Genomic DNA, 14360 nt, shown 5'->3' with positions numbered 1-14360 from the left:
ACTAATTCGCTATAACTGTACTCATCATTGCCAAAAAGCAACAGATAAAAAAGATGGTTCAGGTAATTAGCAAATGTGTATTTTTTGGACAATATAGAAGAACATCAAAATATAAAAGCTTTTAAGAAAAACAAATAAAAGCATAATGGGCCTTTAAAACGTTTTTTTTAACCCTGTGCCAGTCTTGGAAAAGGTCTTTCTGGGTCTGCCCTTTGACTATTAAAGCAGCAGGATATGCAATTCGGACATTACTCGCTCCATGTAGTTCACGCAGCGCCTTAAATTCAGCCCACAGGGATTTGCAAGTTTCCGATATTTCTTTTGGATAGTCCCTAGAAATCCCTATCTGCGTTCCATTAAGAACGTCATGTAATCTTGATTTTGAGAATAAAACGATGGGACGTAAAATACCTTCTTAGAATGTGAAACAGAATAAAAATTATGAAGTTGTAAATTAGTATGTGTCCTTGATAAACATTGAATATAGGATTTTCAGATTTGAAATTTGTTAATATATAGCTCTAAATATATTTGAATCTTGTTAGTTTAAATCAGCATCGATCATTACAGACGGAATTGTGTAGAAAATTTTTAGTCCCCCTACCGGTTTAACTGGAGGGGACTTTGGTTTACCCTCCGTCCGTCCGTCCGTCTGTCCGCCTGTCTGTCTGTCCACCCGTCTGTCTGTTTGTCAGTCCGTCAGTCCGTCCGTCCACAGAACTGGATCCCACGATAACTCAAAAAGTACTAAAAATATGGCAACAAATAGTCTGAAAATATGGCAAATTTAACACATTAACTGGATCCAGCAACTCAACAAGTACTCAAACTATTTTTATGAAACTTTAAATATGGGTAGATGGCAGTCTGGAGATTATGCACATTTTTTTCTTCCTATGTCGAAAATTATGGTTGCTATGGCAACAAAAGGCCTGAATTTCAAGATTTCTGATTTTAAATTTTCAGCTTTTTCACTATAAGTTCTTTACTTCTTAAGGCGTTTACTTCAAACTTTAAATATCAAACACATCATATGTGACAAGGTTTATAACTCTAGCACAAAAAGTATCATTATTACCTCCCTTGAACTAAGAATTTTTATAAAAAAATATTGTTGTCTTTTTTAAATAACTTCTTTATTTTTTAATGTATCTACTTCAAACTTCATATATATGTTTCTTATTATCACTTTGAGAACGTTAAATACTCTAGCAAGACTATTTCCAGAATTATGTTCCCCTTGAACTTAGATTTTTTCAAGAAATTGGTAATTTTTACTCCAACTTCTTCATTCCTTATAGGATTTACTTTAAAATCCCACATCGTAATAATATGACAAGGTTGTAAACATAATTTCCGTACTAGGCAGGGAAACTTAACACATTACTGTGAATAGGCAGGGAAACTTAACACATTACTGTGAAAGATTTAAGTTCATTCATGTCATTCATTTACTGGTAAAATTGAAATCAGAATGTTGCTGGGGTTCTAACGGTAGGGGACTTATTGATTGCTTGCAATACTATGATAATTGCTTGTTAAGCTTGTTTTTGCCTATAATTGCAAAAATTATCAACACAAATTTATCATGTTTCCCTTTATATCTAAAACGTTCCCGGAGTCCGTGATTTCTATCACCTTTTTTCTTGTTTAAGAAGAGTATTCGTTTGAGATATGCTTTTATTCATAAACAAGGCTGGAGTTATCGTTCTTCAATTAGTCAAGTGGACAAAGTAAGTAAATATGATATGTATTATTTGATTTGGAATTAAACGCAATGAATTAATTATCATTAATAGAAAACATTAGCTATTTACAAACATATGTATACATGCAATGTTTGCATATGTTTTCTATTTTCAGAACAGGACATAAAACGTTTTCTTAAATTTTAGTGTCGGATTTAAATCATCACACAGAATATATTATGTTAACAAAATATACAAGCCGTTTTCACTTTGCATTTGTCATAAAGACATAATCAAAAAAAATGATACCATGTATTCTACACAACAATTTGTCATTTTTCACAAGACTTAAATCAAAAGCAATGGTACCAGTTCTGCATGAACAATCTTCAATACGTTTCCTAATAGTGGCATACATGTTGCATTTCTGTATGTAAATTAAAATACATAGAAGATGGAAAAAATTCTATTTATAAGAATAAGAATGCAATCAACACACATGGATTGTAACATTCAGATATAAACGTGTTATCAAGATACATACACTTTTTGCGGATTTTCCCGCCATCGATGCCAGGCAGTCCTTTATGCTTAAATTGGTCATACCCGATAATTATGTGATTTTGTTTGGCGACCCAATCTGCATTTTAACTACCATTTTACTACTTTTGGATAAACCCTCAGCAACATTTTTCTTCACAAAAAGTGGATATACATATAAATCTACTTGAACCATGATTTTTAAATGTAGTATATCTGCACTTAATTACAGGGAAGGTTTTTTTGTTCAGTATATGTGAAAATCTGCTGATCCAGATGGGCACTATGATGGTCTTTTTATCCTATTGTAAACTTCTTTTACAAGCATGTACCTACCGTTCAAAAATGTTTAATATAGAAAGTTTTACATCTATATGTGAGACAACTACCTAATTTTTGTAAAATAAAAGAAAGATATATACTTACATCTTACGTAAATAGTAACCCTCTTTTCCTTATATTTAGACTGCATGTCTCCATTAGTAGCCCTGCATGTATAATTTCCAGCTGATGATTTTTGTATTTGGTCCAAAGACAGAGTATCTGTATTGCTAGTACTCTGACCATTTTTGGACCATTTATATGTACATGCTGGAAAACAGTCAGCCTCGCACTTTATATCGTTAAGTCTTGTTCCCTCATCAACTGTATATACTGATTTCCCATTTGTTACTTTTATAGAATCAGGACCAACTGTAAACAACAGATATACTAGCATTATCAGTGATAAAGTGCCTGTTATATTACAATAGGCGGGATAATGCTTTTTTAAAAATAAAAGATCAATCTCGGAATTTGTTCTTGGGCAAACAAGAAGTAATCATCATATTTTTATTGTCATTAGTTTGTTTTCATTGGAAAAAATGTTCAGAATTTGTGATAATTTGTCCTGAGAAGCAAAAAGTGTGCAAAGAATCCAATTGAACATGAACAAATCTCGTTTACAAGATTCATGCAGTACACAGAAACATAAGCTTTATTGAAGATAATCGCAGAATTCCTTTGACGTTTCTGTAACTACACATGTTCAGCAGATAGGAACAACAAAATGAAAAATACCAATATCAAAAAAAAATGTAATTTGTTAAATTAATGAATAAAACAATGTTCCTTCTTGCACGTTTGTTTTATTTAATACCTCTTTGAAAAACAAATGTGAGCCAAAACAGTGTCAATATACACTCAAAGTAACTTAAAAATGAATAACTTTGACACATAGTGCAAACAGACACTAATGTCATAAAATAAGTCTTCATTTAAGTTCCGTGAAAGTTGTACTAACTTATTTTTTGTTAGTCTGTTTTAATTATATAAATGGAGATTAAGGCACGAAGTTAACAAACAGAATGATTCTATTTTTGTTTAATTTGATGTGCTTTTATAATTGATTTTCATTTTATTAGGGATGGAAATTTAATGTATATCCAACAAGTTATAAGTCTTATTATTTTATAACAAATTTTTGTTCTAAAATTTGTTTCTTTTAAGATAATATAAGATATTTTTCTCTAATAGTGAAATGGCACGTTTCATTACCGTTTATTAAAAACACAAACCCAATCTTCAATTTCACCAGTTAATATCTTTATCCAATGCATGATATTAATCTCCACTTTAGAATAATGATTTTGCAATGAAGCATAAAAGCACAGAGATGATGTCTAATTGTTGTAAGCTAAATATTTTATTTATTAATCATGTTGAATAATCAGTTTGTGTCCACAATACAAGCATAATATTTTTATCTTAAGATTTTGATCAATAAAAGAAAAATGAATCATCACTATACGATTTGTTTACGCTAATACTTAATATTAGAACTATTTACAGTCAATTTATTTAATGAATTCGTTTTGATATAACCCTAACTTTTACGTTCTGTTTGTAAGAGAGATGATCCTGAGTTACTTGTAATTCAATGATGATTATCACACTTATCTACATACAAACACACCGTAATAATTCAACTTGTCCTCTTTTGATTACAAAAAACATGAACGCAAAAACTATAACAATCCAGCAACTCATGACTAGACAATTCATATCAAACCTTGTACACTTATTTGCGCATACGGGCACGATCTGTATATGATTGTCAACAAGACACTTAAGTTATTCAAAGTACTTTCTTTGCGATGCAGGCATTACACGTTCGGTTGAAAATGTTCTCACAACATACCATATTATTGGATAATTCCAAAAGTCGCCATTTTAAAGTGTAAAAGCGACTCAATTCTTGACGATTGTGTGGGGGAAAAAAAGTACACATTTACAGGGAAATCCAAAACCCCGTGTTAAATATTGATGTTTTTTTAATTGTTGTTATAAACATGACAGACGATAAAAGTAATTAGATAAAACTGCGAAAATAAGCTTACCGTAGCCTGTACATTATTACTTTTTAATGTTTAAGTGAAGCTCAAATACAATGAACTCAATTTGTCCAAATTTTAGAGAACTACGAATACAATACTTAAGACGTAACTAATTTGGCCTAAGATATTAAGTGAAAGTAACCGAAAATGTGTGCAAAACTTATGTATATATATATATATATATATATTATCCTAACTTGCTTAGGGACTAAATAACGTTTTCACTTATTTATGTGAACCGAATCCGCCCATTTCATTTTTATGGATTATTTGCTAAAATATGCAAATAATATTTAATGCAATAAATATTTAACTGAATATAAGTAGACTAAACGATATTTTTCTTTCGACAAAAACATTAATAATCAGAAAAGCAGGCTCTGGGTGTATACTATTTTTCAATTGGAACTCGGGGGTATAAACTATTTTAAACAGGGAAAGTCGCACGGAAATTCGATGAATAAGACTAAAGTATAGTTATATTTAGAAAAAAAGCCAGAACATATGTAAAATATCAACTTACATCTAACTTCAATTAACAACTGTTTTGTTTGTAGTGGTTGTTGAGACATTTTAACGTTTCTAGCAGCACATGTATATTTTCCAGCCATTGACTTTGTTAATGGACCCAGGTTAAGGACTGCTCCAGAAACACTAAATGAATTTGGTCCAGACCAACTATAGCTACATTCCCAGCAATCTGCTCCACATGTGATTGGTGCTAAGTTATAGTTCTCATTATGTCGATATGACACATCATTTGGATTGAAAAAAATATTTCTTGGTCCATCTGTAAGAAACATATCAACATTGTTCTGTTCATTACTAACAGTTTTGAGAGTTTTAAGTATTGTAATTTGTATTATTTCAAAGAATAAGTTAAACCTATACATTATTAATTTATGTAATAACTGACGTTACGCAGAATTAATTAAATATGAAGGAGTAAATATTAGTTATATTATTTTATAAACGGATTGCATTACAATAAAAAAACTCCGTATTACCTTTCTATAATATATATTTAAGAAAAAGTTCACAGCACTAAGGCCTATATAATTATAATGACCGATCAGTAAGCCCGTAAACATTTAGCAGAACATAGCCGAAGGCTGAGGCCAGTTCGGTGTTTCGGGCTTACAAGTTAGATTATCCTCGTTGTAACACGCTGCTAAATTTTTGAATCCTGCCAAAAACGCATTAGTGTCCAATTTTATTTGTGAATGAATGGAAACGCTGCATTTCTTCAAAATTATGTGTTAATTTTCAACAAAAGAAGAAAAGTCGATACTACATGTACTACATATTTCGTTTATAGTTGCCTTCTATTGTTTATAGTGCTTCATAGAACCGCGTTTGTAAAAAAAAAAGTCCTTTGCATAAATTTTCACATACGTTTTTTAAAACATACACATTTAAATGAAAGATGGCAAAAGTATAATTTCAAGTATTGTTGTGTCATTTATAACACATACTATTGTTGAATGAGAACAAAATCATTAATATATGTACTCTTTGTGTTGTTCTGTGTTCCTGTTTTCTATACAATTAGTGTTTAAATGATAACATATTCGAGTATAATAGTACCTATTATGAAACTATTCCTTAGGAGATATAAAGAGTTGTCTCATATACTGTTGAAACAAATGTACTCAAAATATATGATTTTTAGATAATAAATAAAATTAATTTTCGCAACCAGTCAATTTATAAAACCAGGAATTAGTCCTAAGCATTTCAGTATTCACAGAGACGAAGCATTATTGCCAATCAAGTCTTATACATATCACTAGTCGGAACATTGAGATAATTATTTATTAACTTCTCAACAGTTATGTTATTGGATATGATTGTTTTTACTGAACGGTTAGCGCTATTCGAATGCACGTTATTTCATTCTTTTAGTTCTTTCATCTGTTAAACATAATAAAATCATGACATGGCAATAACCGAAAGACATTCGACATAACATAAACATTTTAGCTACGTATATCAATACTTACAAATTACATTCACAGTTAAATCTCTGCTTTGTGGTGAACCACCAGTCCTTCTTGCTGTACATCTGTATGTTCCAGCATCTGAACTCTGAAGCCTTTCAAGATTTAATAAAGCTGAGCTACTAACAAGTGTTCCAGTTTCTGTTTTAGTCCACGTAAAACTACATGTAGGATGACAGGATGCTGTACAAGTTACTTGATTAAGACTTTCATTTTCATCTTTCTCATAGCTTGTATCACTTGGACTAAACGCAACATTATCTGGACCATCTGAAGATATAATTATTACGATGTATTTACACATTATTGTAAACTTACCAGTAATTAATGTTATATATATTCGCGTTCTTGCCTTATTAATTATGTACACAATCTTGAATTACCTTACCCCCTGGTTATGCAAAAAATGAAGTAAACTATTCTCATAAAAAGTGTATTGATTATGAATAGCTTCAATGCTTTGCGTAAAAACGAATATCATGAATCCAGCATGAATTGATACCTTATTGTCGAATGGTATTAATGTTGCTGAAAATATAACAATTTAATTTGTTTAAATTAACATATTTAAATTGTACTTTTTTTGTTATTTTTTATTTCTTTTATATTTTTTTTTGGAGGGGGGATGGGGGTCTTACTATGACACTTCTTCTTGTTTCATGAAGCTGATTTGACATATGTTTATTAAAAAATTTAAAATTTGGTCTTACTGAATGGATAAATTCGTAGAATTGGCAGTTATGCCAGAGTTATTGCTCTTGATTAAGTCAAATAGTTAAAAGTCGACTTGCGTCGCGTGTAGCATAAAAAGTATTTAAGCTAGAGACATGGTCATGAAACTTGTAAGTTTATCCTACGCGAACAAAGCGTGGTTTTGATATGTTCTTTACAAATGACGTTGAACTACTAAAAATAATTGATTATTTTACGTAATGACATAGATATTAGCAAATTCAAAACTGTGAATATTTTCACAAATCATTTTCTTCACGCTACAAGCCAGATGTATAGTTTTACAGTGGTGCGCACGAGAGAATATAGTATGAATGGCGTTCTGTTCACTCCAAATGAATAATTTGCTCCTTAAACGTTATGTTAAAACCATCATGGTCATTTTCAAAATGACGATTGCACGCGTTGAAGTTGTTTCATATGCATTTAGTTTTTATGTTTTGCAGCATATGTGCCATTCAAGCTCTAGCAAGATGTGGGATTTTCCAGATGGATCACAAAGTATCGTAAAGTATGGATGATACAATGATAAGGGGTAGTAGTGACCTAATGCAAGATGTTTCCCTCAAGGATTGTTGGTAAGAGTCAAACTCGGGTCACGACTGTGTTTCCTCAGTTAATACCAGTACTGGTTTGTTCCAGGAAGCGGACTTTTTAAGTGATTATTATAAGTTGAAAGAACGTGTTTCGCAATCGAACATTAATAAATATGTTTGAACTTATATATTGTAGATTCATTAAAGGGCCCTGGAATCACTTTGTTCGAGGAGCTAGAAATATATAAAAAAACAAACTTGTTTTAGTGCAAGACGAATATATGTACTTGTTTACAGGGATATTGCAGTACGATACTCACGATATATGATTTGCGCTAATTTGTTGAAATATTTGTTTATTATACACTTTAAAAAACTCGATGAAATATTTGTGATCATGATATTGATATTGATAATGCTGCTGCTGCTGATGATGATGATGATGATGGTTATAGTGATGATGATGAAGGTGATGAAGATGGCGGTTGTCGCAATTATGATTCCGTCATTAGTTTTTAATTTTTAATAAACGGTTTTGTGCAAAACAGACTAATTGAAGAACAAATCCATATGTGACGTATACGTTCGTTTTTTCATTTTAGGCACATTTTTGTTAAGTGAAAAATACATTTTGGTTAGCATCCAACCGAATATTTCACATTCTATGTTCCATTTTCGGCTAATGAGTGTGCCATATTCGAACCGAATATATCACACGTGTTCCATATTCGGTCCGTGACATGTACGGTCCGACAATGCGCACTTATATAGAAGTTAAATAGTATATCTGTCAGAATTCCATAAAAATGTGTGTTCCCTTGTCCTGTTTCAGTCATGAAACTGAATATTTTTTTATATTAAGTGATTTGTTAAGAAAAGGGCATAGCTTAAAAACAACATGTACACAAGAACTTTCTCTTGGTAACTTAACAAAAGAAGTGTTACAAAAATATATAAATACACCGTCACAGTTAAGGTATAAACTTAATCTCATTCCCGATAATTTCATGGATAGGGATATAGCAAAACGTGCTCAATTAGAAATTATAGAAAGTATAGAATCATCAAGAGAAAGTCAATATGACATATACTCAATGTTTAACAAGTTGTGTGAAACAATTACCAATGAAATGAATCACAGCATCCCACGTTATAATGCATCACACCGGACAAGTAAACGTAACAAAATATGCTAATCCATACTGGAACAAAGTTTTGACAGAGAAATGGAAGCAAATGCGCCTTGCCGATAATGATTGTCTGAAGTGCAACGACACGAGGCAAATAAAAACGGTTAAGCGATCAAAATATCTAGCAGCGCAAAAAAACTTCAATAAACTTTTACGAAAAACGGAGAGGGATTATAAAAGAAGCTTTTCAGTAGAAATAGAGTTCAAACTTCAACTTCAAACCCAAATGAGTTCTGGAATAAATTTAAGCACCTCGGTCCAAAGCGTGACTCTTCAATACCAATGAAATTAGTAAATTAACATGGGCGCATTGATTGATAAAGATGAAAATGCAGTTTTTGACAAATTGAAACGGGATTTCGAAAACTTGTATAATAGCACCGAAAGTGACGAGTTTGACTCCGAATTCTACAATAGAGCGAGGTTACACAAACATATACTAGAAATGTCCATTGCTGTCCCTCTTTACGCCTCCTTTCCCCCAAAAGAACTGCTGAATAATAATATCGCCATCGAAGAAATCGTTAACGTTGTAATGAGTGCCAAATCTAAGTCGGCCTGCGGCAACGATAATATACCTTATGCAGTTTTAAAATCCCCCCCGCTTATAGCAGTATTGCATAAACTTTTTCAACTTATTTTCGACACGAGTGTAATTCCTAGCGACTGGAGAAAGGCAATTATAGGTCCGATTCTATAAGAAAAGAATTCTGACAAACGATTACCGTTGAACTATAGAGGTGTATCTTTAATTTCATGTGTAGGTAAATTATATAGCTCTTTGATAAACAAAAGAATAACATTCTATTTAGAAAACGAAAACTTAATGGCCTATGAGCAAAATGGATTTAGGCGAGGAAGATCGTGTGAGGATCATATATTTACTTTAAACAGTGTTGCTCGTAACCAAGACAACTTACATACCGCCTTTATAGATCTTCGGAAAGCTTTTGACTTTGTAGACAGAGATATGTTATTTTACAAGCTTCTACTAAATGGAATAGACGGGAACGTTTACAATCCAGTGAAAGGTATGTACAAACACACAATGTCATGTATTCGAATAAACAACAACGTTACATCATGGTTCGACTGTTAGTCAGGCGTCGCCCAGGGAAGTAATTTATCGCCGACGCTTTTCGCAATGTTTGTAAATGATCTAGTCCGAGACATTAATGACCTTGAACTTGGTGTGACTATTTACAATGCCTCGATTTCTATTTTACTTTACGCAGATGACATTGCTCTGATCGCAGTCAGAAATTGACTTGCAAAAAATGTTCGATACACTTCATGAGTGGTGTAATAACGGCGCGTTTTGATAAATACAGAAAAGTCAAAATGTTTGCACTTCAGAAAACTGCGTCTACCAAGTACACAATTCAACTATCATGTTGGTAGCAATACATTGGATGTAGTTACTGAATAAAAAATATCTTGATGTTATATTTGATGAAATGTTATCGTTTAAAAGTCATTGTGAGGCAATCGGCAAGGCAGACAGCAGGGCTTTTTGAGGGTTAATGAATAAAATCCACGGTATTACGGATTTCGGGTTCAAATCATATGAAAAACTTGTATTTAATTGTGTTGTTCCAGTCATGGATTACTGTTCATCCACTTGATGATACAAAACATACCAGCAAATTGACATTGTTCACAATAGATCTAAGAGATATCATTTAGGAGTACACCGTATGGCAATAATAGCTGCACTTTCCGGTGACATGGGGTGGGTACCAAGTCGTTACCGTAGGTGGTTGAATATGCTAAGAATCTGGAATAGATGGGTTAATTTTGACAGCGTTAGGATAACTAAATTAGTTTGATCAAGACTATATGCTATGCAATAACTGGTGTAGTGAGATAAAATCAATAATGACGTCACTTGATCTCTCGAATGCTTTTTAATTGATCTTCAAACCGCTGAACTGAAACAGAAAACTCTCTATAGTAGACAGTGGATAGAAAATGGCAAAATACTCCAAAGCTTAGAACTTACAAATTATTTAAATGCAATTTTAACACAGAGGGTAATGTTTTATTGAATTTGTCGAAATATGAACGCTCCATTATAGCACAATTAAGATGCGGGTTTCTTCTACTTAGAGTCGAAACACGAAGATATATTGGAGAACCGTTGAATGATAGACTTTGTAGGTTATGCAATGACAGTTGTGTTGAAAACGAAGTACATTTTTTGCTTAATTGTCCAAAATATAATGAGATAAGATCGCAATCATTTGGTGAAATATTAAATGATAATGTATTTATGGATTTGAGTGTTGATGACAAATTAATCTTCTTGTTTTCAAACCACGTTAGAAAGATTGCAAAATACTTAGTGAAAGCTCATTTATAGAAATACTGAAGTGTAATTATATGTACTACCTATTCGAACTCACAGGATTTTCAGGAAAGCTTATCATCGAACTATTTACACTATAATGATAAGTTTAGGCAGGTGTTATGTTTTAAACATATTAATACCATTCATATATATATATATATTCATTCTTGAGACGTTAAATCAACTCGATTGTCTATGTGTACATAAATGACGTTTTTCTATAAACAGTGACTTATAGGTCCATGGGGCCGGGCAATTTATTTGTTCTGTAATTGTTTTATATTTGTTTGTACTATATACATGTATCGCAAGTGACTATAAAAAATACATTTTTCTTCTATAGAAACATTTGCAAGTATTTCGTTGTTTCTTTAATTATATTGTCAGTGTGCATCCATGCACAAATAAGAAACAGAGGGAAAAAAAAGAAAATGTATTGACAATCCTAGCTCAGTCTAATATTGTAACGTGCACGGGCTAGCTGTTATATATAATTTTTCTTATGGCTACTTTGCCAGTTGATTAGTTACAAATGATTATACAATGATTTGTTCAAACTTTGGAATCAAGTTTAATTAACTATTGTTATCACAGTAATGTGCTTGAAAGATAATAAGTGGTCCATGAACTTAATATAAAATTGGGGTGACACTTTTTAGGCTATTTAATATATATAGAAAAAAACACTTGGATATCGAGTTTTCAATACTTTAGTAATAACAATTACACCTAACGCAATGTTAAATTGATGCAATTGAAATACTTCGTAAATAGTGCAAGAACCCAAGTAATTAAACTAAAATATTAATTAATTATTTCTGTGGTGTTGACACTTCGGCAGCTGGACAGAGACTGATCGTCCGCAGCTTTGAGCTCTATTTATACCCAATAATGTAGTTATATTTAATGATCGTTTACTGAAGTTGAAGAAATCAAGCATCCAAGAGATATTGATAATGGGTCGAATATTGGTACGAATGGCATTGAGTTCGAATGATTTTAAGGACGAATTGTTCTGATATTTTAGAAATAATAAAAATATGCCCGTTATATCAAATTATTGCTACGAATAAGTTGTTAAATTTATTCATTTAGTTTTTATGTATTTTTTTTCATTATTTATCAAAGATTAAACAATACATTTAAACACAAGATTACATATTTGTTAACAATTTAACTTTTCGGCAATTAGGTATAAAACCACTAAATATCATAAAAGAATCTAGGCAGAATAGAACAATCGTCACAATATAATAAAATCAAAATGTCTAGTATCAATGATTGCAAAACAACTGATGAATGAAACTTCCATCGCAAACTGTTAAACTTACAAATGAGAATGTATCACTTTTGTTTGTTGTATAGTATAAGTGATATAGTATAAGTGATATAAGATAAACTTACAATATACATCAAATGAGAATGTATCACTTCTGTTTGTTGTATAGTATAAGTGAAAGTATGTACTTACAATAAATATCAAATGAGAATGAATCACTTTTGTATGTTGTATTGTTTGAGAAAAATACGATATACTAACAATAGGCATGAAATAAGAATGTATCACTTTTGTTTGCTGTCGGGTATAAGTGACAGAGGGTATATTTACAATGTATAGTATAAGTGACATGAGATAATCCTACAAAAAACATCAAACGAGAATGTATCACTTCTTCTTGTTGTATAGTATAAGTGAAATAGGAAATACTTACAATAGATATCAAAAGAGAATGAATCACTTCAGTTTGTTGTATTGATTAAGTAACATACGATATACTAACTTTAGGCATGAAATGAGCATGTATCACTTCTGTTCGTTGTGACATAGGATATACTTACTATAAACATCAAATGAGAATGTATCATTTCTGTTTGTTGTATAGTATAAGTGGCATAAGATGTACTTACATTAGACATTAAATGTGAATGAAACATTATGTTTGTTGTTTAGAATAAGGGACATAACATACTTACAACAAACATCAACTGAGAATGTATCACTTCAGTTTGTGGTATAGTATAAGTGACATACGATTAACTTATAGTAAACATCAAATGAGAAAGTACCACTTTTGCTTGTTGAATAGTATAAGTGACATAAGATATACTTACAGTTAACATCAAATGAGAATGTATCACTTCTGTTTGTTGTATAGTATAAGTGACATAAGATATACTTACAATAAACATCAAATGATAATGTATCACTTCTGACATATGCAAGTACAATACAAACATTAAATGTGAGTCGATCACTTTTGTTTGTTGTATAGTAAAAGTGACATAAGATAATTTTTCAATAAATATCAAATGAGAATATATCACTTCAGTTTGTGGTATAGTATAAGTGACATAAGAAAAACTTACAATAAACAACAAATGAGGATGTATCACTTCTACTAGATGTATATCCACCAGTGACATCTTCTTTAGCTGTACATGTAAACTGTTTATTGGCATCCTCCTTTACAATGTTGTTTACAGTAAGCTTATCCTTACTAGGAGTGTATGTATACTTGGCTCCACCTGGATTATCTGTGTTGTCAACTCTCCAAGAGTATGTCAGACTGAGACTGTGGTTACTTGGTGTGGTTGTTGATGTACTACTACATGTTAATGTTACACTCTCTCCTACTGATGGTGTTTTATTAACTGTTACTGTGGGCTTTCTTGGTGTTCCTGAAATTAATATGATCCAATATAACAACTTCGTACTCTATGAGAATCATCGAAAGATAGAAATACATCTTAAATTAAGGTATAACTGTTGATAAAAATGATAAATTAATAATCAAAGCATTATTTTAGTTCTGGCCTTTAGTTTAAGAGCTATATTTACAGTTACATAAGAAATAGCGCATGACACACAATAAGATGCAGTATCATTACACTTTACGCAACTTGATATAAATAAAAGTCTAAAAGAAATAAGAAAAATTCATGTCTTGT

The 14360-nt window shown here is 31.5% G+C and overlaps 1 protein-coding gene across 1 annotated transcript in view; it reads right to left on the bottom strand.

The window, feature by feature from the left end:
• Positions 1–14360, bottom strand: part of LOC132753244 (carcinoembryonic antigen-related cell adhesion molecule 5-like) — a gene marked incomplete at its 3' end in the record, with an annotated part of 47667 nt that overhangs the window by 16603 nt on the left and 16704 nt on the right. The window contains exons 3-4 of the mRNA XM_060743682.1: positions 13779–14090; positions 6607–6873 (exon numbers count right to left, since the gene is read on the bottom strand). Coding sequence (XP_060599665.1) covers positions 6607–6873; positions 13779–14090 — 579 coding nt within the window. The remainder of the gene's footprint in view (positions 1–6606; positions 6874–13778; positions 14091–14360) is intronic.

This window comes from Ruditapes philippinarum, unplaced genomic scaffold (assembly GCF_026571515.1).
Source record: "Ruditapes philippinarum isolate M1 unplaced genomic scaffold, ASM2657151v2 ctg4705_1_1_1_1, whole genome shotgun sequence".
NCBI classification, from domain to species: Eukaryota; Metazoa; Mollusca; class Bivalvia; order Venerida; family Veneridae; genus Ruditapes; species Ruditapes philippinarum.
The sequence above is the reverse complement of the archived record's forward strand: the minus strand, read 5'-3'. Positions and strand labels throughout refer to the sequence as shown.